General features: G+C 53.9%; 1 protein-coding gene across 2 annotated transcripts in view; it reads right to left on the bottom strand.

Moving 5' to 3' along the window:
• RYR1 (ryanodine receptor 1) overlaps positions 1 to 27,413 on the bottom strand; it is a gene marked incomplete at its 5' end in the record, with an annotated part of 118,295 nt that overhangs the window by 41,140 nt on the left and 49,742 nt on the right. Inside the window, 35 exons of one of the 2 annotated variants that reach the window (XM_079907734.1) lie at positions 593 to 669; positions 763 to 842; positions 1,150 to 1,249; positions 2,554 to 2,622; positions 2,755 to 2,806; positions 4,625 to 4,731; positions 5,183 to 5,279; positions 5,472 to 5,584; positions 6,147 to 6,284; positions 6,553 to 6,612; positions 8,154 to 8,341; positions 10,095 to 10,191; positions 10,302 to 10,389; positions 12,248 to 12,488; positions 13,541 to 13,873; positions 14,112 to 14,242; positions 14,770 to 14,851; positions 17,335 to 17,573; positions 17,703 to 17,763; positions 18,186 to 18,235; positions 18,704 to 18,825; positions 18,921 to 18,988; positions 20,750 to 20,865; positions 21,150 to 21,273; positions 21,613 to 21,688; positions 21,787 to 21,861; positions 22,234 to 22,374; positions 22,831 to 22,920; positions 23,181 to 23,259; positions 23,369 to 23,532; positions 23,929 to 24,069; positions 25,009 to 25,099; positions 25,183 to 25,403; positions 26,826 to 26,995; positions 27,088 to 27,208. In XM_079907734.1, coding sequence (XP_079763860.1) covers positions 593 to 669; positions 763 to 842; positions 1,150 to 1,249; positions 2,554 to 2,622; positions 2,755 to 2,806; positions 4,625 to 4,731; positions 5,183 to 5,279; positions 5,472 to 5,584; positions 6,147 to 6,284; positions 6,553 to 6,612; positions 8,154 to 8,341; positions 10,095 to 10,191; positions 10,302 to 10,389; positions 12,248 to 12,488; positions 13,541 to 13,873; positions 14,112 to 14,242; positions 14,770 to 14,851; positions 17,335 to 17,573; positions 17,703 to 17,763; positions 18,186 to 18,235; positions 18,704 to 18,825; positions 18,921 to 18,988; positions 20,750 to 20,865; positions 21,150 to 21,273; positions 21,613 to 21,688; positions 21,787 to 21,861; positions 22,234 to 22,374; positions 22,831 to 22,920; positions 23,181 to 23,259; positions 23,369 to 23,532; positions 23,929 to 24,069; positions 25,009 to 25,099; positions 25,183 to 25,403; positions 26,826 to 26,995; positions 27,088 to 27,208 — 4,202 coding nt within the window. The remainder of the gene's footprint in view (positions 1 to 592; positions 670 to 762; positions 843 to 1,149; positions 1,250 to 2,553; positions 2,623 to 2,754; positions 2,807 to 4,624; positions 4,732 to 5,182; positions 5,280 to 5,471; positions 5,585 to 6,146; positions 6,285 to 6,552; positions 6,613 to 8,153; positions 8,342 to 10,094; positions 10,192 to 10,301; positions 10,390 to 12,247; positions 12,489 to 13,540; positions 13,874 to 14,111; positions 14,243 to 14,769; positions 14,852 to 17,334; positions 17,574 to 17,702; positions 17,764 to 18,185; positions 18,236 to 18,703; positions 18,826 to 18,920; positions 18,989 to 20,749; positions 20,866 to 21,149; positions 21,274 to 21,612; positions 21,689 to 21,786; positions 21,862 to 22,233; positions 22,375 to 22,830; positions 22,921 to 23,180; positions 23,260 to 23,368; positions 23,533 to 23,928; positions 24,070 to 25,008; positions 25,100 to 25,182; positions 25,404 to 26,825; positions 26,996 to 27,087; positions 27,209 to 27,413) is intronic. The other variant, XM_079907735.1, reaches the window with a different exon arrangement.

Below are 27,413 nucleotides of genomic sequence, written 5' to 3'. Positions count from 1 at the left end.
GAGAGAGCCCTCGCACAGAAACGAAGACCCAACACAGCCATAAATAAATTAATTAATTAATAAACTCCTACCCCCAACATCTTAAACAACAAAAAAAAAAGAGGAAGCAGAAACCAAGAGCTGATAGAAGCTATGCAGTGGCAGCTGTGAGGTCAGGTGGGGCAAGGATGAAATGTATAAAAGTTGAAATCAGAAGGAAACAGAAACCATCAATTAGCAAAAGCTTCAGAGAGGCAGCGAAAGTCAGTCAACCGCAAGAGGAGAACGAAGGCAGACGGCAGTGCAGCCACACGAATAGGGGTCATCGGAAAGAGCCCCAAGGCCCTGCTGCCTGAGTGTCCCCTGAACACTCAACAACCTTCCGGTTCCAGCTGTCTGGATCCTTAATACAACTCGTTCTTAAAGTCTGTGGCATTTTGCCTCCCTTATCATTCCTTGTGAATCCTTATAATAAACTCTCTATTATTTGAGCTGGTCTGAGTGTGTCTCTGTTCCTGGAACCAAGAGAACAGACCTGGAACCGGAGGTGGTACGAGGACTGGGGGCTCGGCTACACCAAGCAGCTTCCCTAAAGATGTGCACTAGAGCCCACCTGCAGGTTTGCATCAGCGCCTGGATACTCTGGAAGAAGCCAACTTCCTTCTTGTCCTTCAGGTAATCCAGCATTTTCTGCAGAGGGGGTGGGAGTGGAGGGGGAACTGGGGGTCGCACAGGAACCTCCCACCCCTCCCAGCTCCCCTCCCAAGTGCCTTCGCCCATTACCTGCTGCACATCGGCATTGCCTCCATTCAGGATGGAGATGCCCAGCTTCAGGGTGGAGGACACCATGGCGCCCGTCTCTCCTGGAGGGGATGGGTTGGGGGGCGGGGCAGGCAACGGATGGTCCATTCAGTTTGGGAGCAGTGTTCTTCACTCACCAGAAAACAGCCATCCCGGGGGATGTCAGAGAATGGGGCAGAGGAGAGTGCAAGGGCGTGTATGCAGGGGTGATCAGGACTGAAGGAATTGGTGAGAAATTGCAAGGCAAGTGCGTGAGTGCAGTCCACATGCGTGAGGGGTGGGAGAGTGTGCCCGCTGGGCGCACAGGGGACGAGTGGGCTGGGGACGGGGGGGTTCACTCAGGAGGACCCGAATGCACGCGCAGGGCACCTTTGCAGGCACTGATCATCTGAAGCACCATCTCCGCGGTGCCCCGGTTGTGCAGCCGCGCCTGCTGGTACAGGAGCCTCTGCTTCTCCATCTCTTTCTCCTGCAGCAGAGCCCGGCCCACGGAGCTGGGTGAGTCCAGGCTCACCAGCCCAGCCTTTCCCCCTCACAGCCTTGCCCTCACCGCTGCCTTCCTGCTCCAGCCACATCCCCTGGCTCATCCCTTCAACTGTAAGCTCCTTCTATCCCCTGGGACTTAAGTCTGCGATTTGCCTCCTGCACCTACACAGGGCTGGGCATGGAGCAATCGTAACCTGGCCCCATGCACCTCCAAGGGGTCAATAGATAGAATCCCAGGGGTCTGTGAACATGGATGGGGAAAAAAGTTATACTTTTATATTTCCCATCCTCCCTCTGAAATGTAGCATTTCCTTCCATCATGGATGAGGCCATAAATCACAACAACATTAGCAGAATCCGTGGTTGTGTCATCCGTACACATCACAGATGTCTCCGTATCACATCATTTTTGAAGACATCTCGAAACATCACCTTTTTAGTTTTGGCCGCACTGCGCAGTTTGCGGGATTGAACCCGGGCCCCCGGCATTGAAAGCACCGAGTCCTAACCACTGGACCACCAGAGAATTCCCTCGAAATATCACTTACGTTCATCACTACTTATCAATTACAGTAGCTCCTGGATCCACTGTTAGTTCTTGTTATTTGGTAGATTAATAGAGAAGTACAACTATTACTGTGTCACAAAGTTTTAAAGCCATATTTTGACAACTATTTCAATGTGCTTGTTTCCTCTGCTCTGGATTCGTTTTATACATTTAAGTACAGGATTCTGAGAAAGGGTTCATCCGATGCCAAAGGGGACCCTGACACAAAAAAGGTTGAGAAACTTGGGGAAATGCTTGCCGATCACCTTAATGAGTGAAAGGACGGGTTAACTGCATTTACGAGCTCTCTCTCCCTGCCTGGCCTTTGCGTATGCTGTGCCCCTACCTGGAACACCTTTCCCTTTTTCTTCAACAAGCACATTCCTTTTATCCTTCTGCTCAGACATCCCTTCCTCTGAGAAACCCTCCCTGAAACCCTTCTCCCCGGGCTGGATCAGGCGTCTTGCCTGGGCCCGCATGACCCCCCTGAGCTTCTCTGGCTTCCCCCCCGCCCTGACCCCTCTGCCCGTGCCTCCCCATTCCCGCCCTGACCATTTTGCTGGAGCTCCCCTCATCACCACAGTGGATACTCTGTGCTGTTACGGCCTGCTTGGTGTAGCTGTCTATGTGCCCAACATCACCCAGCCTAGGGCCGGGCCCAGAGCATTGCTGACTGAATGGGGGATAATGAAGTCAGGATCCCCCATCCCTTTCTTCAGGGACTGCTTGATCCCACCTACCTCAAAGGAAAGCTCAATCTCCTCTTCTTCAGCTTCGCCATTCTCCCCTCCCTCCTCCAGGTGGCAGCTCTGGGGATAGGGCATCAGTTAGAGATGATGGTGAACAGAAGAGATACCCCAGGCCAGTTCCAGCCCTTTCAGTGGACAGGCATTGCAGCTGAGGGGGAAGGGAACCTGCCCTAAATGGGGGCAGGGCCTCACCTTTGCCATGATATCGGCATACGCTATATACAAGTAATCTTCTTCCAGTTTGCTGAGGAGGTAAGTGGGGAGACAGTCAGGACCCAGGAGAGAGGAACCCCATCTTATAACAGCTTCCAGTTTTCCTTTGGAGAGCCACCCCTCCCCATGCTCAGGCTGTGTGGTTTGGATGGGGTAGGGACTCTCCATTGCCAGACTGGGCATGTGATCAAGGCTGAGCCAATCAGTACTTTCTATCTGCTTGGCTACAATAACAGGTAAGAGATGGTCATGTGATCCACTCTGGTCCACTGGAATTCATTCTGGGAGTTTTGCTGAAGCTACTGATAGAGCTGCTCCCTTTCCACTGGGGTTGCTGTGATGGTGTGATGGAAGCCTGGAGCTTCCGGGGCCATCTTGCCACCTGACAACTGGTTGGCTCACCTGACAACTATGACCAACCACCTCCTTAGGTCTCCTCTATAATAATAATACTAATAACAGCAGAGGTAATGGCCAACACCCACTGAGTTTACTCTAGGGTGGTTTCTGTTCTAAGCGCTTGGTATATAATAACAAATTAATTCTCACAGTAATTCAATTAGGTAGATATATAGTTAACCCTTGAACAATGTAGTTTTGAACTGCACAGGTCCACTTACATGTGCATTTTAAGAAGAAATACTGCTACAGTACTATACAGTCCATGGCTGCAGAACCGCAGATATGGAGGGCCAGCTATAGAGTTATACCTGGACCTTTGACCACATGGAGGGTCAGTATCCCTAACCCCTGCATTGTTCAAGGGTCAGTTGGATTACTAGCCCCATTTTACAGACGAGGGAAACTGAGGCACAAAGATCCTTCTTCGCCAGGGTCATAGAGCTTGTACTGGTCATAGAGCTTGTACTGGGATTCAAACCATGGAGCTTGTACTGGGATTCAAACCTTGTACTGGGATTCAAACCTGGATAGTCTAACTCCAGGGTCATTGCCGTCCCAGAGCATAGAAAACAGAATACTCAGTTTCCCAGTCTCCCTTGCAACTGATGGTGGCCTGATGTCAGAATTCTGGCCAATGAAACATGTACAGAAGCCCACCAGGGAGAACCTTCCTAGGACAAAAAGGTTTTGGTCTTGCTTAAGGGAAAGCCTTTCCCCTTCTTTCTGCCTGACATGTGGTCATGATGCCTGGATGTCAGCATCCATCTTGTAACCACCAGGCAACAGCTCAGAATGGCAGGGCAGAAATCCTGAACGAGTCTGGGTCCCTGTCAGTGTCATTGTGCCACTGCCCAGCCCTGGACTCTCCACCTCCTGACCTGATGTTACATAAGAAAAACAAATCTCTGTGCCTCTATTTCCTCATCCACAAAAAAAAAAAAAGGTTGATAATAATATCTATCTCATAGTGTGACGATTAAGGGAGAGGATCTATATGTCAAGTGTTTAGCATGATGCTTGACACATAAAAAAACATTTAATAAACACTGCTATTTATTCCCATGACTGCCACTAGCCCACACGAAGCTTTTGTGTGAAATACACAAAGGCCCCCCTTCCTCACTGCCATCTGTTGGAAATTTGTCATAATATTCTGATTTTCTCCCTATAATATACTGTAGTACATTGATTTTGTTTGAGCAAGACATTTTCTTCTAGAAAAAGCCTAAATCTATATTGCCTGTAATGTGAACACTTCAGAGGAGATGCCCTTGTGAAGTGCTCAGTCTGCACAGTGGTACGTGGGAGCTCTGCCTGTCCTAGTAAAATGATATTAGAAGATCCGCTATGGGGCTCCCACACAGAGGGTCTCTCTTGAGTGACAGGGAGGTTGCGGGAGTGGGCAGAGGTCGCGGCTTTCTCTCTGGGACCTAGGAAGGGGCCTCACCTCTTCTCAGTCAGGGCGGTACGGCTGAAGTGCAGGACGAGCTGGTGCAGGGGGTCTGGCTTCTTATCCTCCACCTCTTCCTCCTCCTCTTCCTGCTCACCAGCTTTCTGGAGGGAGGTGTGGGGCTCGAGGGAGGGGCTTCTAGGGTCCCCACCTGTCTCCCCCCTAGCCCTGCTGGGCTGTTTTTGTTTGTTTGTTTTTTTGCGGTACGCGGGCCTCTCACTGCTGTGGCCTCTCCTGTTGCGGAGCACAGGCTCCGGACGCGCAGGCTCAGCGGCTATGGCTCACGGGCCCAGCCGCTCCGCGGCATGTGGGATACTCCCGGACCGGGGCATGAACCCGTGTCCCTTGCATTGGCAGGCGGACTCCCAACCACTGTGCCACCAGGGAAGCCCTGGGCTGTTTTTTTTTTTTCTCTCCCCCCACATCCTTCACCCGGCCCTGGTCCCCATACCCCCCAGTGCAAAGGGCAACCCACCCCTGGAGATGTACAATGGACGGCTGGGCCCCAGTCCTATCCCACTGTGCCCCGACACTCCCAGGCAGGCCCCAGCTCACTGAAAGGTCATCTATCATGCGGCCCTCGAAACTGTGGTCTTCAGTCAGGATCCACGCCGCCTTGTAGCTCTCCACAAACATGTTACAGGCCCGTTGCCTTTGGGGGAAAGATGTGCGGTGTCGCCGAGACCTCCCCGTCCACGCCTCTCTGTCCTCCCACATATCTCCTCCCCTAACCACTCCCCAAAACCCCACTGGGGTTGACACTCCATCCTCTTGCCTCTTTAGTCACTCTTTCTCCAAGGCCCCTAGAGGTTCCCTCCTCCATGGGTGAGGGGGGATGTCTTACGTGGGCAGGTTGTACAGGGGGGTCATGCGGAAACAGGCGACGACCGCCCTCCGGCGCTGCTTGGACAAGAGCTTGTGCCACACGGCCTTCTTGGACTTATAAGGGTGCTCGATCTGGAGGCGGGATTATCTGTCACGTCTCCAGACTCTGCCCCTGATCTGATTCTCACTTCCAGCCCCGAGTGAAACTGCCCATCAGTGCCCACGTCCAAATTCAGGCCCGACTCACAGGGCCGAAGAAACACCCTGGCTCCACCCACAGAGTCAAGGTTCTGACCTGTACTACTCTGCTATCAGACTGGAATTTCCCTCCTACGCCCCGCCCGCAGACCCGGGGCCACTACCCAGACCCCGCCCCCATCTCAAGACCCGCCCAAGGCACTGCCCGGAGAGTCAAGGCGTCTTCACCGGGCCTGACTCGCAGACCCAAAGTTCTGCCCCTGTCGCCGTTCCCAGGCCCAAGATTTAGCGCCAGGTCCTACCCCCCAGATCAAAGTTTCCATCCTAAGTCTCGCTTTAAACTCAACTGTCACCACACCCAACAGATTAAAGGCCCGCCCCTTGCCGCGCTCAGAGTCCCAAGGTTCACCCGCAGGCCCCGCCCACAGGCTCAAGGACCCCCCCCCCCCAGGCCCCGCCCAGAGACGCAAGCTTCGGCAACTCAGTAGTAAGACACCTGCTCCAGATGATAGAGCACTGCAGACACTTCCTGGACTCTGCGCACGATTTTCTCCGGGTCGTCAGCGTCCTCCTCGCGGCCCGGGAGGCCCCGGTACAAGGCCATCTGCCAGCGTAGAGAAGGGGAGCCTTCGACCTGAGAGGAGGAAGGACGGTCCGTATGAGACCCCTCCCCTGCCCGCTCCCTCCTCTCTCAGCCGGGCTTCTCGAAGCGCCCCTCTGCTCAGAGTGGGCTTCTCCGGCAGCTCCACCCCCCCATTCAATGCTGTGATGATTCACTGGGGTGCTGAATACAAGGTTCCTCTTTCGATGCCTGATACATAGTAAGTGCTCAAACGTCGGCTGTTACTCTTGCTGTTAACCTGACATGCCCGTTTCGGTTGCACGAGGAGGAGGAGGCGTACCTTTCCCTGAAGGTGAAGGTTGTTTTGCAGAAATTCCCGGACCTCCTCATCTGTGTCTTTCTGGGGAGACATGACAGGCTGGGTCACTCTGGAGGGCCAAGCGTCCTCCTTGACCTACAACCCTTTCCCTTCCAGCCCCATCACCCCAGCAACTGGTGAGAGGCTTGTGTGGGGAAGATCCGAGAGAAACTGAAAGGATCCACAGGTCAGGAGTGGTCAGAGAGGAGTCCTAGAGGGCATCAGAGGCCACAGAGGAACCTTGAAGAGACAGGATTAGAGGGGCCTCGTTGGGGGTGTGAGAGGAGGTAGGGGGTGACATGAGGCTATCCCCAAAGGTCAAAAAAGGTCAGAAGAGGGTCAGAGTGGGGCTGGGAGTAAGTGGGAGATGGGCAGGGAGTTTCTGAAGATTAGAGGTGGGCGAGGGGGATTAGAAGGAGACGATAAGGTCAGCAGAGGTCATAGGGGGTCAGGCAGATCACCCAAGTCACTGGTGGGGTTTACACGGAGGCTAAGGGAGGGATCAGTAGGGTGGGGTTTCCTTAGGGTCCCAGGAGAGGGGGCCCTCATGACGAAGTAAGTGGGCAGAGGGGCCCAGGAGGGCTCGTAGGGATCTCAGCAGTACTCAACAGGTCCTAGGAGGAGAAAGGGGGTGCTTGTGATATCAGGGGAGAGTCAGTGGTCTTCAGGGCCCTCGGGTTAGATTGTCAGGGTGCTTAGCAGGGTCCTGGGGTTCTAGGGGTCTTGGGGCAGAGTCCTGGGAGGGCTTCTTGGGTCCCTGAGGCCACAAAGGATCAGGGAGGGGGGTTGTTATCCCATACAATGGATAAGAGGGGTCCCGGGAGGCCTCTTTGGAACCCCAGAGGGCTTAGAAGGATTCAGGGGCAGGGTCAATTGAGACCTCAAAGGTTTCAGTGTGTCCTGGGGAAGAAGCCATTAGGATCCTGGGGGCTACTTAGGGTCACAGGGTGCTCACTGGGCCCGAGAGTCTTTGGGGGCTCAGGTGGGTGTCAACAGAGTCCCGGGGGAGGGGTCAGCAGGGTCCTGAGGAAAGATGTGGTGAGCTGGAGAGGTCAGTGGGATCCCAGAGGTTCGGGGGGGGGGGTGGCCAGTGGGGTCACGAGGGGCTCAGTGGGTCCTGAGGAAAGATGTGGTGAGCTGGAGAGGTCAGTGGGATCCCAGAGGTTCGGGGGGGGGGCAATGGGGTCACGAGGGGATCAGTGGGTCCCGAGGGACTTGGGGAGGTCCTGGTAGAGGGCTTGGAGGAGTTTCGGGGGGTTCATGGGGTCTCAGCTGGGGTCCCCAGGTTCCTAGCAGGTCTGGCATGGCAGGGGTGTGGTGCTCTCAGTGGCCTTTCCAGTTTCCAGTGGGGTCCCAGTTAGGGTCCTTTGGTCCCAGAGTTCTGACAGCATCCCAAGTATCCTGTGGGGAGGCTCAGGGCATCCTAGGAGGCCCAGTGGATCCTCAGGCTCCTGGAGAAGGATGCAGTAGGGTCCTAAGGGAGGGCCTTAGTGGGATCCTGGGGGTTCAGTAGGGTCCCAGGGGCTCAGTGGGGGTGCTGAGTGGGATCCTGGTAGGTTCTCAGAAAGGGGCTGAGCAGGCACCAGGGCATAGCGGGTCTTGGCCAGTGTAATGAGCTCCTGGTCCGTGGGTGCACACATGTTCAGGCCGATGGGCAGCATCTTCTTGAGCGTGGCCACAATCAGCGACGTCTGCACGGAGTACCGGTCCCCCCGGCGCTTCTTCTTGGTGCGTTCCTGGTCTGAGCCACCTGACTGTGGGGACACGGGGGCTCAGTGCCAGCCTGAGTCTCAGCCTGGCCCCTGCTCCAGCCCCAACCAGCTACCATTGTCCACACTCCAGCCCCCGCCTGAATACTAGGCAGCCCCCACCCATGCCAGTTTCCACCCCAGACCTTGCTAATCTTTCACTTCAGACCCCCAGCCCTGACCCTAGACCCTCCCAGATCCAAGCCTCTATCCCAAATTCCAACTTCTATCCCAAATCCTTCCAGATTTCCCTCCATTCCAGGCTTTCTCAACCTCTGGCAGTCTTCTCTCAGAATCCCCCCAGAACTTTCAGTAGGACACCCCTCCTGCCCCTACATAACACTTACAACCCCCCCTTCAGAGCCCAAGACAGAGTTCCCAAGAGTGAAGTGAAGATGTAGAACCGTAAAGAGTCCCAAGAGACGAGAGAAGTTGGAAGAAAAAGTGAGAGAGAGAGAGAGACACTGAGAGACTGAGACAAACAAGGAGACAGAAGATGCAAGAAAGATCCAGAAAGATCTGGAAGCAGAAGCACAGAGCACAGAGTCCCACAGCCATGTTCTGGAGCCTTGGGTGCAGACCCATGGCCTGGGCCACCCCAGTCATGCCAATGAGAAGCCCCGGTGACACGCTTCGGCCGGAGCCACATCCATGCCAGCTTGTGACGTGGAGCGTGACCCATGTGCCGGCACAGGCAGCGTCTCGCTGGGTCCTCACAGAGCCCTGGGGCTGGGGGGCCACTGCCTGGATGCCCTCCAAGGCTCACAAGGTTCATACACTTGTCCAAGGTCACACGGCTAACTGCCAAGAGTCAGGATTCTAACCCAGTCCATCTGATTCCAGAGCCCAGGCCTTAAACCCAACCGTGCACGTGCCTTTCCCACCCCCATTCCCATTCCCTGGGACCTCAGCCCAAAATGCTTTGAAGCTTTGGGGAAAGCTGAGAGGGGAGTTGGTTTTTTTTTTTTTAAACAAAAGTTAAAAAAAATTCAACAGCCAAAAGTTGAGGGCCGGGAAGGGAATGGTTGGTGGGAGGTGGGGTGGAGGAAGAGAAAGAGGATGGGGGCTGGGGAACAGGGGCAGGGGCTTTCTGGAGGCAGAGCAGAGGCTGGGGTTGGGAGCGCAGTAGAGGGTATTAGCCAAGAGCCATGCGGAAGGTCCCAGACGTGGGGCTGACCTGTACATCTCCCACCTGCTTCATCAGGTTGCAGACAGAGACAAGAAGTGTTACCCCAGTCCCTCCGAGAACCCCAGGCCCCCTCCAAGTCAGCCCTAAGCGCAGCTCCTCTGCCCCACCCTGATGCAAATCCCCCAGCTGGGCATTTCCAGACCTCACTCAGGGTGGTGGGTTTGTTCTCTAGACCCTGTCCTTTAGGGGGCAGTTCTGGGAAGGATAAGAGGAGAGGAAAGGGGGAGGTGTGGGATAATGGGATAGAAGGAAAGAAGTGGGTGAAAGGAGAGGAGGAAATTGGGATGGCGGAGGGACATGGGGAGGAAGATGGGGAGGAGGGTGACGGGGAGGAGAAAGCATGTAGGGAGGAGGGAGGAGATGGGAAAGAGGAGGGAAATGGGGGGAAGGAAAAGGACGGGAGGGAGGAGGTGGGGATGAGAGAAGGGGGAGGTGGGGAGGAAGGAGGAGGGAGATGGGGCTGCTATGAGGGCTGCAGGGAATGTGACTAGGACAGGGCAGGCCGGCGGGGTGAGGAGGGCTCAGGTAGGAAGCCCAGGAAGCTGTTCCCTCCCTCCCTGCGAAGTTCTCTTCCCAGAGCAAAGCACCCACCTTGGCCATTTTGCTCTTGCTGTCTGCAGTCAGAAATGACATGTTGTTGATCTCATTCTGGACCACAAAGTTCTGCTCTTCGCGCTTAAAGTTCTGGGGGTGCGGGGAGGCAGTGTTGGGGATCAGACAGGGTGGGGGAGGGCATCTTTGGGCAGCAGCTTCTCGGCTTATAGAGAGGAGGGGCAGGGTGGGTGGGGACTCACGTGGGACTTGGACCAGTAGATGAAGATCTCGCCCACCATCCTGAACAGCTCCTCCGCATTGGGATTGGGCTCGGTCAGCCAGTGTGCCCTGGGCAGGCAGGGGAAGGGGCTGGTGAGGGAAGAGGGCAGGGACCCCCACAGAAGGGGCCCACATGGAGAGACCTCAGGGGAGGGGATCGGAGACTCCAATGGGAGGGATAGAGCTTTCTAGGGTAATCTGGCCATTCAGATGATTTAAAAATTATCAATGACCTTTCCTTAAAAATTGTTTCTTCTTTCTCTAACCTTCTTATTGAAGTATTACGTACAAAGTTTCAACTTGATGAATTATCACCAAGTGAACACACTTGTGTAACTGCCACCCAAATCAAGAAATAGAACATTTCCAGTCCCCGGTCTGAAAGATGCCCTTATCCAGACTTCTAGACCATGAATTTCTTTTTTAACATTTAAAGAAAATTTTGTTTCTAAGATTAAAAAAAATTTTTTTTAAGATTTAAAAATAATTTTATTTATTTATTTTTGGCTGCATTGGGTCTTCGCTGCTGCATGCGTGCTTTCTCTAGTTGCGGTGAGCGGGAGCTACTCTAGTTGCGGTGCGCAGGCTTCTCATTGCCGTGGTTTCTCTTGTTGCAGAGCACGGGCTCTAGGCGCGCGGGCTCAGTAGCTGTGGCTCGCGGGCTCTAGAGCGCAGGCTCCATAGTTGTGGCACATGCGCTTAGTTGCTCCGCGGCATGTGGGATCTTCCCAGACCAGGGCTCGAACCCATGTCCACCGCATTGGCAGGCGGATTCTTAGCCACTGGCGACCAGGGAAGCCCCTAAAGATTTTTTTGATGTGGACCATTTTTAAAGTCTTTATTGAATTTGTTACAATATCACTTCTGTTTTATGTTTTGGTTTTTTTGGCTGCGAGTCATGTGGGATTAGCTCCCTGACCGGGGATCGAACCTGCACCCCCTACATTGGAAGGCGAAGTCTTAAGCACTGGAACACCGGGGAAGTCCCCTAGCCGATGAATTAGTTTGGTCTGTTCTTGAATGTTACACCAATAGATGATACAATATGTACTCCATTTAAAATTTTCTGGTTTCTTTCATTCAACCTGATGTTTGAGAGATTCATCCATGTTGCTGGGTGTTGCAACATTGCTGTGTAATATTCCACTGTGTGAGTATACCTCACTTTACTTGCCCAAACTTTTTGACCCAACACTCCTACTCCTAGGAATCTACCCTATAGCGATACCCACTCATGAGCACAAAGATGGGTGTACAAGGATGTATACAGCATGCATACCACTGCTTCCTGCTTCAGCTCCCATGACAGACATAGCTAATCAATCCAAGCACCCTTTCTCACAAAGCCCTGATGCAACCTTAAAATCTTTTTCAACCCAGAGGGAACTTGGAGTTGAATCTTGTTCACTATCCCTGGATTTGGCTGCACCTAAGACTCAATAATTCTTTAAACGTTGCTTCTGATTTTAGGGAGATGTTAGCAATTGGTTGATACCTGCGCTTGCCCTTTTATAAAGACTTATGTTTCTGGGGGAAATTAGTCTGGCTGGATCTGGACTATCTTCCTTTCTTCTCTCAGTGATGGAGGAGGGCCTGACCATTGGACTTCACTGCACAAATCAGGCATCCTGTCTACCCAAGCCTGAAGACACAGTGCTGGGGGAGAGAAGTACGGCTCCTTATGGCCGATAGTGCAGCCCCCACAGGGCCTCAGATTCAGGAGGTTTAAAGGAGCAGAAGGGGAGAAAACACAGGCTGGCTTTTGTTGGTCCATAAGCAACAGGGGCTGGGGGTCAGAAGGTTGGGTAGGACTGAGTGAGAATTGCAACAAGTTTATAGCAAGTCAGAGGCGAGAGGTCAGATGGGGGTCCAAGGAAGCCAGGGGTCAGGCTGGGGTGTGTGGGGGGACGGCTGGGGACATGCTGACCTGTTGTTGTCCACGTAGCGGATGAGCAGCGGGTAGAGGGCGTACAGGTCCCGGCAGAGTACAGAGAACTCATCCCGCACCAGGAGCTCGCCCTCCTCGGCTTCCGCCTTGGCCTCTAGGCGCAGCTGCTCCTCCTCGGACACCACCTTCCCTGCCCGCTTGCGCAGCCGCCCGATGGTGGGGATGAAGTGTGAGTGCAGGAGCTCAGGGCGGGCCCGGCTCACGATGGGCTGGGCAAACACTGCAGAACCAGAGGGGGCGCAGGTGCTGCTGGCCGGCCACTGACTCCAGCACCTGACCTAAGACCTCTGATCCCACCCCTGACCTCTGTTCCCATCCCACGACTTCCGACCTGTACCTCTGACCCAGCAGCTGTCATCAACCCCAGCCTGACCCTGGCTTCTGACCCCAGCCTCTACCTCTGATCCCACTCCTGACCTCGGGCTGTGACCTCTGACATAGCCCCTGATCCTGGATCCCAACCCTAACCCTTGACCTGAAACTGTGACCCCTCAGCCCGACACAAGTCCTTGACTTCTGACTCCAACAACTGAATCCTAACCTGATATCTTACCCTAGCCTATGACATCTCACCCCAGTCTTTAACCTCTGACCTGGTCTATACCCCGACACACCTCACCACATGATTTCTGACTATGACCCTGGTTTCTTACCACAGCCTCTGACCTCTGACCCTACCCTCTAACCTCAGCCCTGATCTCTAGCTTGGCCCTGATCCAAAACTTAACTCCTGACAAGGAACTTACAAGTCATGATTTTTTTTTTTTTTTGGCCACACTGTGTGGCTTGTGGGATCCTAGTTCCCCGACTAGGGATTGAACCCAGGCCCCTGCAGTGAAAGCCCAGAGTCCCAACCACTGGACCGCCAGAGAATTCCCCTGACATGGAACTTCTGAACCAGGAGCCCCAATCTTTTAAAGATTCATTTCTTGATCTCTGACCCAGAACCCTAACTGTCCATATCGGGGACCCTGATATTTGACCTGGTCCTCTGACCCTTTGTATAAGGAACTCAGCCTTCTGACCCAGTTTCTAACCCATGACCTAACCCTCTTCAAGGCTCCAGAAATTCAGACTCCAGCCTGGAGGACTCCCAGGACCCATGCTTCCACCTCAGCCTGAGATTCTGACCCCTTAGGATGACCTCTGGCCTTGTGACCCCGAGAAAACTGAGCTCTGACTCCTCCCCACTCCCAGAAAACCATGGACCCCGGGATCTCCCTCTGAGGCCATCAGGCCCAGGGACCGGAGCCCCAGGCCCGCCAGACCCACCAGCCAGCCGCTTCATCCACGAGGCCTCGTCAATGCCCAGGTTGTTGACGATGATCCGCAGGATGTTCCCCAGCAGGGAGTTGAGATGGTCGGAAGTGATGGCTGTGCAGGGGGGAGGGGCCCCTGCAGGCAGGGCAGGCGGGGGTGCCTCGGGTCCGCGCTCCCACCAGCGGGGCAGGTAGCTGCACAGCATGGGCAGCGTGATCTCGATGACGTGCGGCATCTCTGTGTAGCGGGCCCCCGACTCAGCCAGCCCCCCGATGTCTGCCATGAGCCGCTCCAGCACTGGGATGTCAGGACACATCTCCTCCACGCTATTGGGGAGCCCCAAGACTGGGGTGCGGGGAGGGGGTCAGGGCATGCCAACCCATCACGCCCAGACCTCAGTGTCCACACCATAGCCCAGAGCACCCACAAACTCTGGGGTTCCCCAATCTGGAGCGCCCCCAACCTGAGGAATCCTCAGCCCCTCAGAGCCCCGACTGGGCCACACCACCCACAGTGGGTCTCCCTGGAACCTGTGCAGGTGGAATATAACCGTGGACAGCTGCCCCAGCCCCGCCCGACTTACTGGCCCGCTCCCGGGGAGACTTCGTGGTGTACACTGAGCAGGCGTTATACTCGTTCAGCTGCGGTTCCAGGAACGCCACCGGCATGGCCGCTGCCAGGCAGGCGAGGCACTCGCCCAGGGCTGGCCGAAGCCTGGAAGACGAGGCTGTGCTCAGCTCCCATGCCCCCGCTACCCTGTCCTGGATCCCAGTCCCTTCCTCACAGAAGTGCCTCTCCCCAGGACACTTTGGGGCAGAGATGCCACTCACTGGTGGTCACCAATGCGGCCGGTTCCCTGGGTTTCCTGAGTGCCCTTTTGCTCTACCGGTGATTCTGGCACTGCCAGCGGCCCTCCCCAGTGCCCCCAGCATGCCTGGCTCCTGTGGGCCGCCAGGGTTTCTGCGTACCCCCTGCCAGCCCAGAATAACCTGGCATCCTGGCCGCCAAGCGCCTGTGCCCACCTGGCCCCCAACCAGTGGCCTCCACTTTCTTCACCGGCCTTCCTCCGAGCGCCCTCACGTGGTCATCTTTAGGAACTGCAGTGGCCACGATGCGGACGTCTTTGGAAGACTTTGACCATTTCCCGGCTTTTCATTCACCCCCATATTCTCCTGTGCCCTCCCCGCCCTGGGGCCCCAAAGTATCCACCCCAGCCCCAAACTATGGCTGTCTCTCCTTACTTTTCCACGTAAGGGTTCTTGGTGGTTCCCAGAGAGTAGATACTGCACAGCGTTCGGTAGCAAGAGACCTGGACATCATCCACTGAGGGAAAGAGGGAGGGTGAGGGTCCGTACCGGTTCTTCTCTAACCCCCTCCCTTGTCTCCAAATGACGGGTAAGAGCAGGGGCTGTAGAGCCAGCCTGCTATTTATAAGTTTTGTTACTTGAGCAAGTACCAACTCTCTCGCGGCCTTAGTTTCCCTCTCTGTAAAATGTAGATAATTATAGTATCTTCCTCATGGGGTTGTTGTGATGATTAAATGAGTTAATACTCAGAAAGCAATTGGAACAGGGCACACAGGAGGCACTCAGTGAAGGCTAGCTGTTCTTGGAGAGGAGTCACGGATCTCTTGATGATGTGATGGACATTCTCTCCAGCAAATGCAAACAGACATCCAATTGTGACTTCAATATTGGTTATCCACATACCCCCCACCCCAGAAGGCCAGGTTAAGAACCTCATCCACTTCCTAAATGTCATGGGGCAAAAAGAGGGCAGGGGGACTGTTCTAGATTGAAAAGAGACAACAGAGACATAAAAACCAAATGCAATGGGAGAAACTTCACTGAATTCTGAATTTTAAAAAAAATCAAAGACATTTTGAGGGTAATAGGGAAATTTATAGTCAGGTTAGGTGTGATACTGATATTGTGGGTACACGAGAGAACGTTCTGTAACATTCAGGTGTTGCAGGCTGAGTATTTAGGGATGAGGTGTCACTGTGTGTGTGCAACTCACATTCAAAAGTTCAACAAGGGCTTCCCTCGTGGCGCAGTGGTTAAGAATCTGCCTGCCAATGCAGGGGACACAGGTTCGAACCCTGGTCTGGGAAGATCCCACATGCCGCGGAGCAACTAAGCCCACGCACCAGAACTACTGAACCTGCACTCTAGAGCCCACAAGCCACAATTACTGAGCCCGTGTGCCACAACTACTGAAGCCCGCGTGCCTAGAGCCTGTGCTCCGCAACAAGCCACCGCAATGAGAAGCCGGCACACGGCAACGAAGAGTAGCCCCCGCTCGCCACAACTAGAGAAAGCCCGCGTGCAGTAGCAAAGACCCAATGCAGCCAAAAATAAATTAAAATAAATTTAAAAACAAAAAGTTCAACAAAAAGTTTGGAAATACTTTCACTCATAAAGTGAAAGGTAAAACAAAGGGGGCAGATTGTTAACAATTCTCTTCTTTCTACTTTTCTGTATGTTTTTAAAATTTCAGAATAAAATGTTGGAGGGATTCCCTGGCCGTCCAGTGGTTAGGACTCCTTGCTCTCACTGCCAAGGGCTCGGGTTCGATCCCTGGTTGGGGAACTAAGATCCCGCGTGCCCCATGGTGCGGCCGAAAAAAAAATATGGAGCCGGGAAAGAGCCCCATCCAAGAGCTACTTCTTTAAAATTTTTGTCAATGTCAAATCAGCAGGGAGCTGAGGCAGGCTTCCCCTACCCCTCGGTCCCCACAGCCCATCCTGGATGCCTCCGATCCCCTGGGCCCCTCACAACCACCGAACCCCAAACTGACCTGGGCATCTCCCTCAAACTTGTTATTTCTTCCAACTTGTCTCATGGAGGCCCCACTGTCTCCAGGTCCCAGGCCAGGGCCTCAATCTGGATGCCTCCCCTCTACAGCCTATCTCCTCGGCCTCCAAGACATCTCTCCCACCAGCTCTTCCTGTCGTTTCCTGCCTCTGCCATGCTCTACCTCTTGTAGGGCTTTTTGAGTACCTGAACATACAATGTCATCACCCCTTATTGGGTGTTTTATCTTGCCCGTGTCTCATTAACAACATTATGTTACACACTGTATGCATTATGTTACAAGATCCCAGGCTGGGTCACACACTGTAGGTGCCATTTGGTAGGATAAATACAGCAGACACTGCCAATTGACTCCCAATATCTGCTCTTACCTTCTTCCTGCTCTTCTCTTCTTCCTGGTAAGAGACCTCCATACTTAGCTCAACACATGAATGAAGTCTACCATCCTAGCCTTCCTTACAGTGACATGTGGCCATATGGTAAGTTCCGGCCAATAGGATAAATGTGAGCAGAAGTGATGTGAGCCATTTCTACGTTGTTCCTTTAAAAGAACTGAGGTGCCCTCCTCTGTCTTCTCTTGTCTCCTACTGGCTAGAATGAGAAGGTGGTGGTGCACCCTCTTGGACCATATGGATAAAGGCAATATTTCAAGGATGGCAGAGCAACGAGATGGAAGGAATCTGGGCTTCTGACATCATGATCAACCTACCAGTAGACTGTTACATGAAAAAGAAATATATCTGTCACTTGTTTAAGCTACGGTGCTTTAGGTTCTTTTGTTAGAGCTGTGGAATTAATGCTCTGATTAACTCATTCTCTTACCTATCACTTTTCTGAACTGAATGCACACTTTGCTTATGGCAATGAATCCTCTCAATAAATATAACACTGAAACACCTGCAGATTCTATCAGGCACACTGGGATGGGTGGTGTTGGTTGAACTGACACCCCCCCCGCCAACAACTGCCCTTGGGATCAGGAGCCCTTACGGATAACATCGTCTCCAAACTGGTGCTGGGCGATGTGCTGGAAGAGGGTGGTGAGCACAGGCAGCAGGGCCACGGTGGTGTAGGTGAGGTTCTGGCCCACACCCTTCACCTGCGTGCGTGTCTGCGACACCTTGCCCAGCCGCAGGTTCTCCACCATCTTCTCGATGTCCTCCGAGGCACTCTCAAAGAAGGAACGGAGGCCAGCCTTCACGATCTCGGGGCCAGACTTCATCACGGTCCTAACAGGGAAGTGGGGGCAAACCAGCTTCAGAATCTGAGATTCAAGATTGAGGGGAGTCTAGGAGCACAGGGGTTGGGGGTGGGAGCACGGTTAGAATGGGAGTGGGCACCACGACCCTTAGCCCCACCTGGCATCCAGGGAGCGTGCCAGGATATGAAGACAGTTGACCACAGCTGGGGCATCCGTCCCTTGGGGAGGAAGTTGGGCTTGGGTGAAGAAAGGGTTATGGGGACAGTACCTCCCTCTACAGCCAACTCAGCTGATCTCTCTTCATCCATCCCCACCCCACCTAGACTCCCATAGGCCCCTGTCCTTCCCTCATCCTGGCTGTGATCTCCCTGCCTGTCCCTCCCCCATCCTGGCCCTGACCTCTGGGCCGTCACCGTCTGGTGATGAGTCTGAGAGTTCCATGACGGCAGGGCCCAGGACTATCCCATCACTGCTCTGTCCCCAGGACCACCCACTCCATGTGCAAGTCCAGAGGAAGAACACAGTGAAAGTTGTTCAGATTAAGGCATGAACCGGGGCCATATTTCTTCAGGGCGAGGGGTTGTGAAGAGGGGAAGAGAGGGAAGATTGGAGAGAAGGGCTCGGGAGCAGAGCTACTTACCAAAGAGAGAGACTCGGTGACGGACAAGAGCGGCAAGCTTGCAGAAGAGGCTGAAGAAAGAGAAAGAAACAGGACAGGAGAAACAGGGAGCGAGGACACCAAGGGGACACAATGAGAGGAGGAGGGACAGGGAAGACAGGGGGAGAGGGACAGAAGACAGAGCCAGGAGGAGAAAGGATGATGGGGGAGAAAACGAAGGAGACAGAGGGGGTGCAGAGGGGCAGAGAGATGAACCGGCTTGAAAGTCACAAGCAGTAACTGGTATGCTGGGGGTGGGGAGTCCGGTCTGCCTTTCTGACAGGGTGACCAATTAGTCCCAGGTTGCCTGAAAGTCCCATGTCCTGGGGCACACCAGGACGGTTGGTCACCCTATAGCCCTTCCATCACCTCTGCAGGTAGACTGATCAGTGCCCAGCACCTAGGACAGAGCCTCTAAGGTCCAAGGGTGGGAGGAAAAGATCCAGGATTACAATGCGGTGAGGTCAGGGGTGTGAGTCACAGGTCCCAGGGGGGCGCACCTGGTGATCATTTCCTTCTCCTTGTTGGAGGCGTGGCCACCACTGCCCAGCACTTTGGCTGGTGTGGACAGGAAATAGAGACAGTGGTTGGTGAAGTACTGGTTGATCAAAGGCAGCAGGATCTGGGGGCGTGGGGAAGAGACGAAGGGGACTGGGTGAAGAGAGAGGAGAGCCCACCAGTCCCCAGCCTCCTCCAGCTTCTGAGCCCGCCTCTCACCTTGGCAAAGAATTTAATCTCCTGTTCGTGAGGGGACTTTTCCACTCGTCCACTGCTGACCACAGCCTCTGGTGGGGGAAGGCAAATAGGGGTCATGGTGGCTTCAAGGCTAGGGAACTCAGGGTTTTCTGAGGGGGCAGGGTTGGGATATGATAGGAGATTGCCTCCTGGTATGAAGTCACTTGTATTGGCTTTGAGGTAAACCTCTCTCCCCTATCTTTCATCTGATCCCCCTAACTCCTTGATCAAACCCTTCCTGAGACTGAAAATGGGGAGGAGGACAAACTGGGATGGGGTAAGGCCATGGAACATCGCCCTCCTCACCAATCACAAGTCCTTTTCTTTCTGAACTTCAGTATCTGGCACTGAGTAGATGTGGAATGAATGAATGAAACAAGAAGTCAATGTAGACAGATTAGATTCAACTTTAAAGTGGAAATCTGTTTCAGTCGTCATCATCATCATCGTAGTGACGGTAATAATTCATATTATTAAACTAATAGTACTATTAAAATAATAATAATAATAAAAAATAAGGCTCCAATTACTAAACACTCGCTATGTCCCCTGGCACTGTGAGAAATGTTCTTGCACAATCTCCTCCCAACCTGGAGGCCTGTATACTTGGTCCTTCATTCCCATTTTACAGATGAGGAAATGGAGGTGAAATAGCTCACTCCAGGTCACTCAGCAAATAAGTGACAGAACTGTAGCTGGTTATGGTGAACAGAATCCCCCTTTCACAGATGAGCAAACTGAGGTTCAGGGAGGAGAGGGAATTGCCAGGAGGCTGTGCGGCATGGAGGTCTGGCTCACGTGGGATTTGGGGTGAGATGTATGAGTGAATCCTGCTGGGCCACTCACTCACCTGAAGGGAATTTGGGGGTTCCTGGGTGGCTCTTAAGGGGAATGCTGGGGCTCTCTAGGGGAAGCAGGAAGGGACCATAGGGGGCCCAGCTGTGATTCTTAGTGGTATATAAGAGGCATCTGTGGGGCATCCCAACAGCCTCAGCCTTCAGAATAGATCCAGAATCTGCCCAGTTCTCACTCTCCTCTGCTCCTGCCCCCCTCAGTCTGCTCCCACAGGCAGCCAGAGGGAGCCTGTGAACACCCAAGGCAGATCAGGGCCCTCTCCTGCTTAGAATGCTCCCGTGGCACCATCTCACTCACAGCAAAAAGCCACAGTCCTCACCATGGCCTGCAAAGCCCGTCACGATCTGCCTGTCACTGACCCCATTTCCTCTCACTCTTCCCCTGTCACTCTGCTTCAGCCACATGGGCCTCCTAATACGCACATCAGCGACCGCTGCACTGGTTGTTCCTCTCCCTAAAATACTCTCCCCACACGACCACATAGCTCTCTCCCCAGCTTCCTGGAATACTCTAGTTATTTATTTGACCGCACAGCAGGGCACGTGGGATCTTAGTTCCCCGACCAGGGATCAAACCCATGACCCCTGCAGTGGAAGTGCAGCATCTGAACCACTGGACCGCCAAGAAGTCCTGGAACACTCCGTTTAAAATTACAACCGGCCCACACTCCCAACCCTCTTTAGCTAGCTCTAGTGTATTCCTCTTCCCATAACACTAATGACTTTCTGACACACTCAGTGATCTCCTTATTTCCGACTTTAAATGGCTGAATCCACCACAGGAATGTAAGTTGCAGGAGGACAGGGATCTTTGTCTTCTTGTTCACTGTCTTATTGTCAACCCCTAGAACAATGTCTGGCACAATGATTAGATGAGGGGAGGAAGGAGAAATGAATGAACTGGGTGCCTTTGTGAAACTGCAGCTAGGGCGGGGACGGGGAGGGAATTCTCCGTACCCAGATGGGCGATAAACTCCTGAGAAATGTCCATCCAGCGGAGCAACTGCTGCAGGAAGCCGAAGGCGAACCGTTTCTCAATGGAAGACGTGTCCAGTTCCATGTCCTTAAGGCCCCTGCGTGCACGCAGAACGAGAGGTCAGCCCAGACGCAGAGCCGCCGTGTTTCCCGCCTCTTTCCAGTTCGGCCTGGACTCCTCCAGGCCGTGCCTCCGCTTTCCAGGCCCCACCCTTCTTAGGCTCCTCCCCTCTCTGGCCCCGCCTCTGCCCCCAGGCCCCTCCCCCATCATCTTCCTCTCTCTGTCTCCGCCTCCGCTACCTAGGACTCACCTATCCCAGCTTTTGCCGGGGTTCCGCCCACTTTCCCTACCCCTCCCGGGCCAGCCTTCCAGCCCGCTTGCCTGGTGACCGCGTAGCCGTTCATCTGCAGGAACTTCAGCAGCTCCTGGGCCTTCTCTCTATCTCGTGCCTTCTCCTTGGCCGTGAGCGTGTCGTAGGGAACCAGCAGGGGGTGCGTCCCACCACCTGGGGCAGCAAAGACCAGAAATCAGGGGCGTGGGGGTTGACCCAGGCTGCTCATTGAAGTGGTTCCTGAAGTTGAGGGTGTGCATAATTATAGTAATAAAGACAGAGATAAGAATAACCAAACATTGCTTTCAGAGTCTCCTCACATCCTCACCACAGCCCTACAGGAGTAAATGCTGTGGTTATCCCCATGGTAGAGACACAGAAACGAAGGTTCAGTGGGGTGAAAGCAACTGTTCAAAGTCACACAGCTCTAACCCAGGCCCTTATGACTCCGGAGCCTGTGACTAGGGGACTACGGCGAAGGGGAGTCTGTGCGGCGTGGGATGGGTGCCTCACCCTTGGCTTCCAGCTCCTGTTTCTTCTTCCGTCCCCATGTGTTGTGGTAATTTTCCGCCAGTTGCTCTGCCATGGCCTGGGAGAGGATGCAAAGGGTCAAAGCCCACATTCAGAGGATGTCTTCCTCTCCCTACAGACACCTCCAGTCCCCAAATAAAGGATCAGAAGACTCACCTGCAGCTCCCGGGACAGGGTAACTCCGGTGAGGTCGGGGGGCTGGGGGTTGTAGCCTTCCCGTGGATCATAGGTCTGGGGAGACAAGGGAAAGATGGACGGACTAGCAGGAAGCCCAGCCCCCAAGCCAATTTATCCCCCCTACCTGGCCCTACACCCCTCCTCTGTGCCCTCTCCTTAAGTCCCTGTCTCTAAGCCACCCTCCTCTCTTCTGCCCTTTGCAGTTCTTCAGACCCATGCCCTCTCCCTTCCCAGATCTCTCAGCCTTCTCCTGCACCCCCTCCTGGCCTTTCCCCTTCTGCTGACCCCACCTTTTTCCCCCCGCGGCCCTTATCCCCCTCTCGACCCCACCTCCTGCCTGGCCCCACCCTCTCCTGGCCCTGCCCCTTATTCCAGCCGCTCACCACCCCCTCATGACCCCGCCCCCTGTCCCAGCCCCGCCTCCACCTGGGCACTTTGGGATATCTTCCGGGTTTTTTTCTTCTCCGTCTTCTCCTCCTCACCCTCCCTGGCTTTCTCTATCGTCCATTCCCAGGCAATCATGGCCTTCAAGGACTCCTTGATGGGCCAGCGGTAAATCTCTTTGTCCTGGGGTAGACAGGAAGGAGTGGAGTTGGTGGAATGGGGTGAGAGGGAGGTGGAGGTAGGAGCCCCTGGCTCAGCCTCACTGGCCTCCAGTGTCCCAAAAGGGGAAAGCCCTGACCATGTGGCTAGGAAGTGGTCCAGTCTGAATTCAATCCAGGTGTCTTACCTGTCCTGTAACAGAGATTCCCAAACTCTCATTATCCCCTTTTATACATGAGACTCAGAGAAGTTAAGTTGTATGGTCAAGGAATCAAACTCAGTCTCTCCAACTCTTTCTAAGAGAAGGGACACTAGGAGTCTGGGGTCTAGGGGAGGCAGCCAAGTTTGAGGGAAGGCAAAGTCCATGGATGGGAAGCCTTAACCCACAGATCCAGCTAGATCCAAGCCCACGAAGCTGCCTCACCCCTCCCTGATCCCCCAAATTTTGGACCCCCAACTTGGGCGCCAAGGCTTGGTCACCTTCTCCGAAAACGTCTTGTAGGGCCTCAGCATGGGATGGGTCTTCAGTTCCTCATCTATGTTCTCCCCATAGGACCAGTTGTTCTGGATCTGGAGGTGGAGAGGGGACAGGTGGGGGCAGTGTCACTATGGAGCTGGGCGTGGGAGCAGGATGAGGTGTGGACATACACTGAGAGGGAACCCTAGAGGGGCTGAGGGTTCCAGAGGAGGCTGTGAATCCCAGGAAGAGTTATGGGTCTCAGGGAAATCTGGGGCCCTCCGGCAGGATCTGGGTCTGGGGGAAAGCTGGGGTCTTGAGGAAGGCTGGCAGGGGTGGGGGTTCCTGGGGAGGGGAGGACCATGACGCCAACCTTGTCGAAGGCCCACTTCTCGTGTGTGTACTCCGCAAACTTGTTAATGAAGGAGTCCAGCTTCTCTGGGATGATCACACTATTAGTAGGGTGGGGTCAGCAGATGTTAGGGCTGTGGCCCCTCCTTCCACCTCTGAAACCTCTCCTTCTCCCAGCCCCCAGGCCCCCCTCCTGCCCCCAGGCCTCACTTGAGGGTCTCCACAGGCCGAGGATCAAAGTTGCCTTCGGCGTCCACCGTGGCCTTTTTCTCAGCCTTGGATGAATATGAGGCGTCCACGTAGTCGGGGGGCAGGGCCCCTGCGATGGCACACAGGCAGGGCATAGCCATGCGGTACAGCTCTGGGTCATATTTCTGGGGAGGTCAGGGCGGGGGGGTGTCACTGCAGGCCTGACGGAGCCTTCAAATCCTGGAGCACCAGGACTTCAAACTCACCCCTCCAATCATCACCCCTCTTTCTTGAGCCCTCAAACATGAAGTATGGTCTCTCTCCCTGAAACCCAAACCTCAGACCCACCTGGACTCTCAAACCACCCCTATGCTACCCCCTCCAAGCCCCCAAACTAGAGGCCCATTCCCTCTTCCATAATGTTCAAACCAGAGACCCAACTCATAGATTCTCCTAGATCCAAACCTGCAGAACTGCCTCCCTCCCTGAACCCCCAACTTTGAGGATTTCATTCTGGATCCCTGACTTCGGGCCCCAGACCCTCCAAACCGGCTTCTTTTAGGGCCCTTGGGTGCCCAGACCTTATGGGCCAGAGAGTCAAAGATGCCCCAGAAGAGTTTACGGGTGAGGTGCAGCTCTTCCTCCGAGGTGACCCCATAGTTGGCCCAGCCTGTGGGGAGGCAGTAGTACTTCCAACAACGCTCATAGTGGTTGGTGAGGAGCTGGGTGGGAACAAGAGGGGGACACATAAATGAGGGGGACATAAACAGGTGGCAGACGAATGAAGGCCCAGGGAGGCCCCGGGGTGGGGGTGGGAGGTGCCAGTGCTTTTAAATTATGAAGGAGGTGTGGATTATGCAAATGATATGCTAATAAAGGGGGGAAGGCATGTGTATTGGGAAGTGGTCCTGGACAGTTTATTATGTAAATTTGGCACTCTAATTCAGAGTCAGGATGGGCATTAAATCAGAGCTGGATTTGTCTGGTGTTCTTTATACAAATAAGCATGCAGATATTAATCCATGGGTAGGGTTATGTGCAAATGGGCATACGGATGAAGTGATCTGTGCTTATGTGAATTAACATGGCAAATAGAAACATAGGCAGCACCCCATGCAAACACGTGGTAGCTGGGAAGAGAGCCTCCACCAGCCAATATGCAAATTTGAAATGGGGGCTGATTTAGATGTATTATGCAAAATAGTTAAAATATCTGAGTTGGGGGTATCTCCTTATGCAAACTAGCATGCAAATGAAAATATAATAGGAGAGACAGTGTGCAAATATTCAGGATAGCTGTGGTACTATTTACTCATATAAATGCAGTCATTTGAATAGTGGAAGGCCGGTGGTCTAAGCATGCAAATAAGCATGCTAATTAGAAAAAGTGTGCCCCACGCAAATATATGCTAATTAAGGTGGGGTTGGCTCACTGTTATGCGAATTAAACGCTAATTAGGGAGTGTTAGAGGCACCAATGACGCAAAGTGAATGTTAAAGAGGTTTCTATGGGGCCCGCTGCCCGCGCGTCTTCAGGTTAACTGGCCTAGGCGGTGTGATACAAATGAGCCCCATAGTCCGAGGGCGGAGCAAGCCGGTGGGTGGAGCAAGCTGGTGGGTGGAGCATGGAAATACGCAAGCTGAAGAGGGCTTGCCCTCACCTTGAGCGGCATCTTGGCGAACTCGTTAAGGATGGGCACGTCGAACACCAGGCGCCGCAGCAGGTGCTGCAGCATGGACGGGCGGATGTACCTGCGGGGACATGCACGGGGCGGGGTTATCTCACCCTGAGGCCCGCCCCACCCGTAGCCCCGCCCACCAGTGTCCCGCCCCACCTGCAGAGCGCCATCAGGCATTCCTCGATGACGTCGCGCTGCGCCTTGGTGAGCGATCGGCCGCGGGACAGGCGGTACACCGTGTGAAGCATGGAGTCCACCATGATGGCGCGATGCTCGGTTCCCGCAAAGAGGGGCGCACACTTGGTGATCAGCGGCAGCACCGCCAGGCACAGGTAACGGTTCAGCGCTAGCGCCATCTCCGTGGTGCTGAAAGTGGCCTGGGGCGCAGGGTGGGGACATCAAGCCCTGACACCCGCCCAGGATAACTCTGGGCAAACGACCCGGGCTTCTTCTGATCTTCCCCTGAAAACTTCTTCTCCCAGACTCCACTACCCTTAGTACTTTGGACTATGCAAAATTTCAAATACACGCAAAAGTCCAGGAGCCAATGAATGAACCCTCATTACCCAGATTAGGCTGTTCTGCAGACACCCACCTTCTGCATGCTTTTCCTCTCTACCCTCGCCTTTTTTCCTGTAATATTTCATGCAACCCCCAGCCATATATCATTTTATCCAAAGATACTTCAATATGTATCTCCATTCAGACAAGTATCAATACTTCTATTTAACATTCCATGCTGCCATTATCACACCTCACAGAATTAACGAAATCTCTTAATAATCATGATCAGCTTTCTCTAATTGTCTCAAAAATGGCTTTGCATTTAGCTGCGATTGTTTGGATCAGGGCCCCAGGAAGACCCCCATACTGTACTTGGCTGACAGGTCTCTCCATCAGCAACTGTTCCTTTTCCTCCCCCACTTTTAAGGCTATTTATCTGCTGAAGAAACTGAGTCATGGGTCCAAAGGAATTTCCTACATTTTGGCCTTGGTTGGTCGCTTCCCAGTGGTGTCAGTTAACTTGTTCCTCTGCCCCCTGTATTTCTGATAAACTGGTAGTTATAGATTCAAGTTCCGGGGTTCCCTTTCCCAATAGGGAACAGTCATTTCTCCCATCTTAAGAAGAGCCTTCTCTTGACCAAGTTCACCCAGCCAGCACATCGCCATTTCCCTGCCTCTTCTGTCACCAGCTTGTGTAGACTGTCAACAATCGCTGTCTCCAATACCTCACCTCTCAGCCTCTCTCTGAGAGGGGCTCTCTCTCTCTCTGTTTATTTTTTTTTTGGCTGCACCGCATGGCATATGGGCTCTTCGTTCCCTGACCAGGGGGCAAACTTCCACTGCGCCCCCTGCAGTGGAAGCGTGGAGTCTTAACCACTGGACCGCCAGGGAAGTCCTCCCAGGCTCTCCTAAACCCTTTCCCATAAGGCTTTAGCCCCACCACCTCACTGAAACTGCTTCCCCCATTTGGCCAAACCAATGGTGAGTTATCAGTCTTCATCTTAACTTGGCATTGTCACCTTCTGTTATTATTGTTCTTGTTGTTGTGCACGGGTCTTTGTATCTCCACGGTGCTGAGCCATCACTGAGAATTCTTTTTTATAACCTGAGGTGTTGGAGGTTTCCACCCACCCTTTCCCAGAACTCAAGAGTTTTTCTTGGTTTTTGTTTTCTATCTTGATGGTGGGGGAGGGAGGATTATGATATGTACACAAGTTCAGAACAAACAAAAGTGCTGCCACTATTCCCATGACACATCCCACTCTGGAGGCCGGGAGAGTGGCCAGACTGCTCACCGTGTCCAGCGAGGCGGCCGCCCGCATGTCGGGCAGGAAACCCACGTCTAGCACATGCAGCAAGAACTCCTGGTTCTCGATGCCATACACGCGGTCCAGGAAGAGCACCATCGACGCCTTGTGGTCCGGCACAAAGGATGCCGACATCTTTGGCTGTACCAGTGCCCCATCTGTGGGCAAGAGAGCGGGGTCAGGGCTGCCCTTGGGGCCCCTCTGCTTCCTCCCCAGCATCACTCCCTTGCTGAGTCCCGCCCCTCCGCACCTTTGCCCAGGGTGGGGATCTGCAGTGGGAGGCTGATGATGCCCACGAGGTCGTCCAGGGGCACGAGGGAGCGCAGGATGGCGCGGATCCGCAGAGCCTCGCCTTTGCCGGCTTCGATTAGCTGGAGAGGGGAGGTGGGCATGTCATCAGGCACCCCCTGCCCCATATGGTCATTCCCCCATTCCACCCCTTCCCAACCCACTGGCAGGTAAAGACTCCGTCTCGTGGGGCTAACTCTAGAATTCCCAGCCCTGACCCCTCTGCCTGTGCTTCTCCCTGCAGCCCTGACTACCACTGGCTTTCATTGCCTGATCTCGCGCACTGGA

Source organism: Stenella coeruleoalba (genome assembly GCF_951394435.1).
Source record: "Stenella coeruleoalba genome assembly, chromosome: 20".
In the NCBI taxonomy this organism is placed as follows: domain Eukaryota; kingdom Metazoa; phylum Chordata; class Mammalia; order Artiodactyla; family Delphinidae; genus Stenella; species Stenella coeruleoalba.
This window is presented reverse-complemented; position numbering and strand designations above follow the sequence as displayed.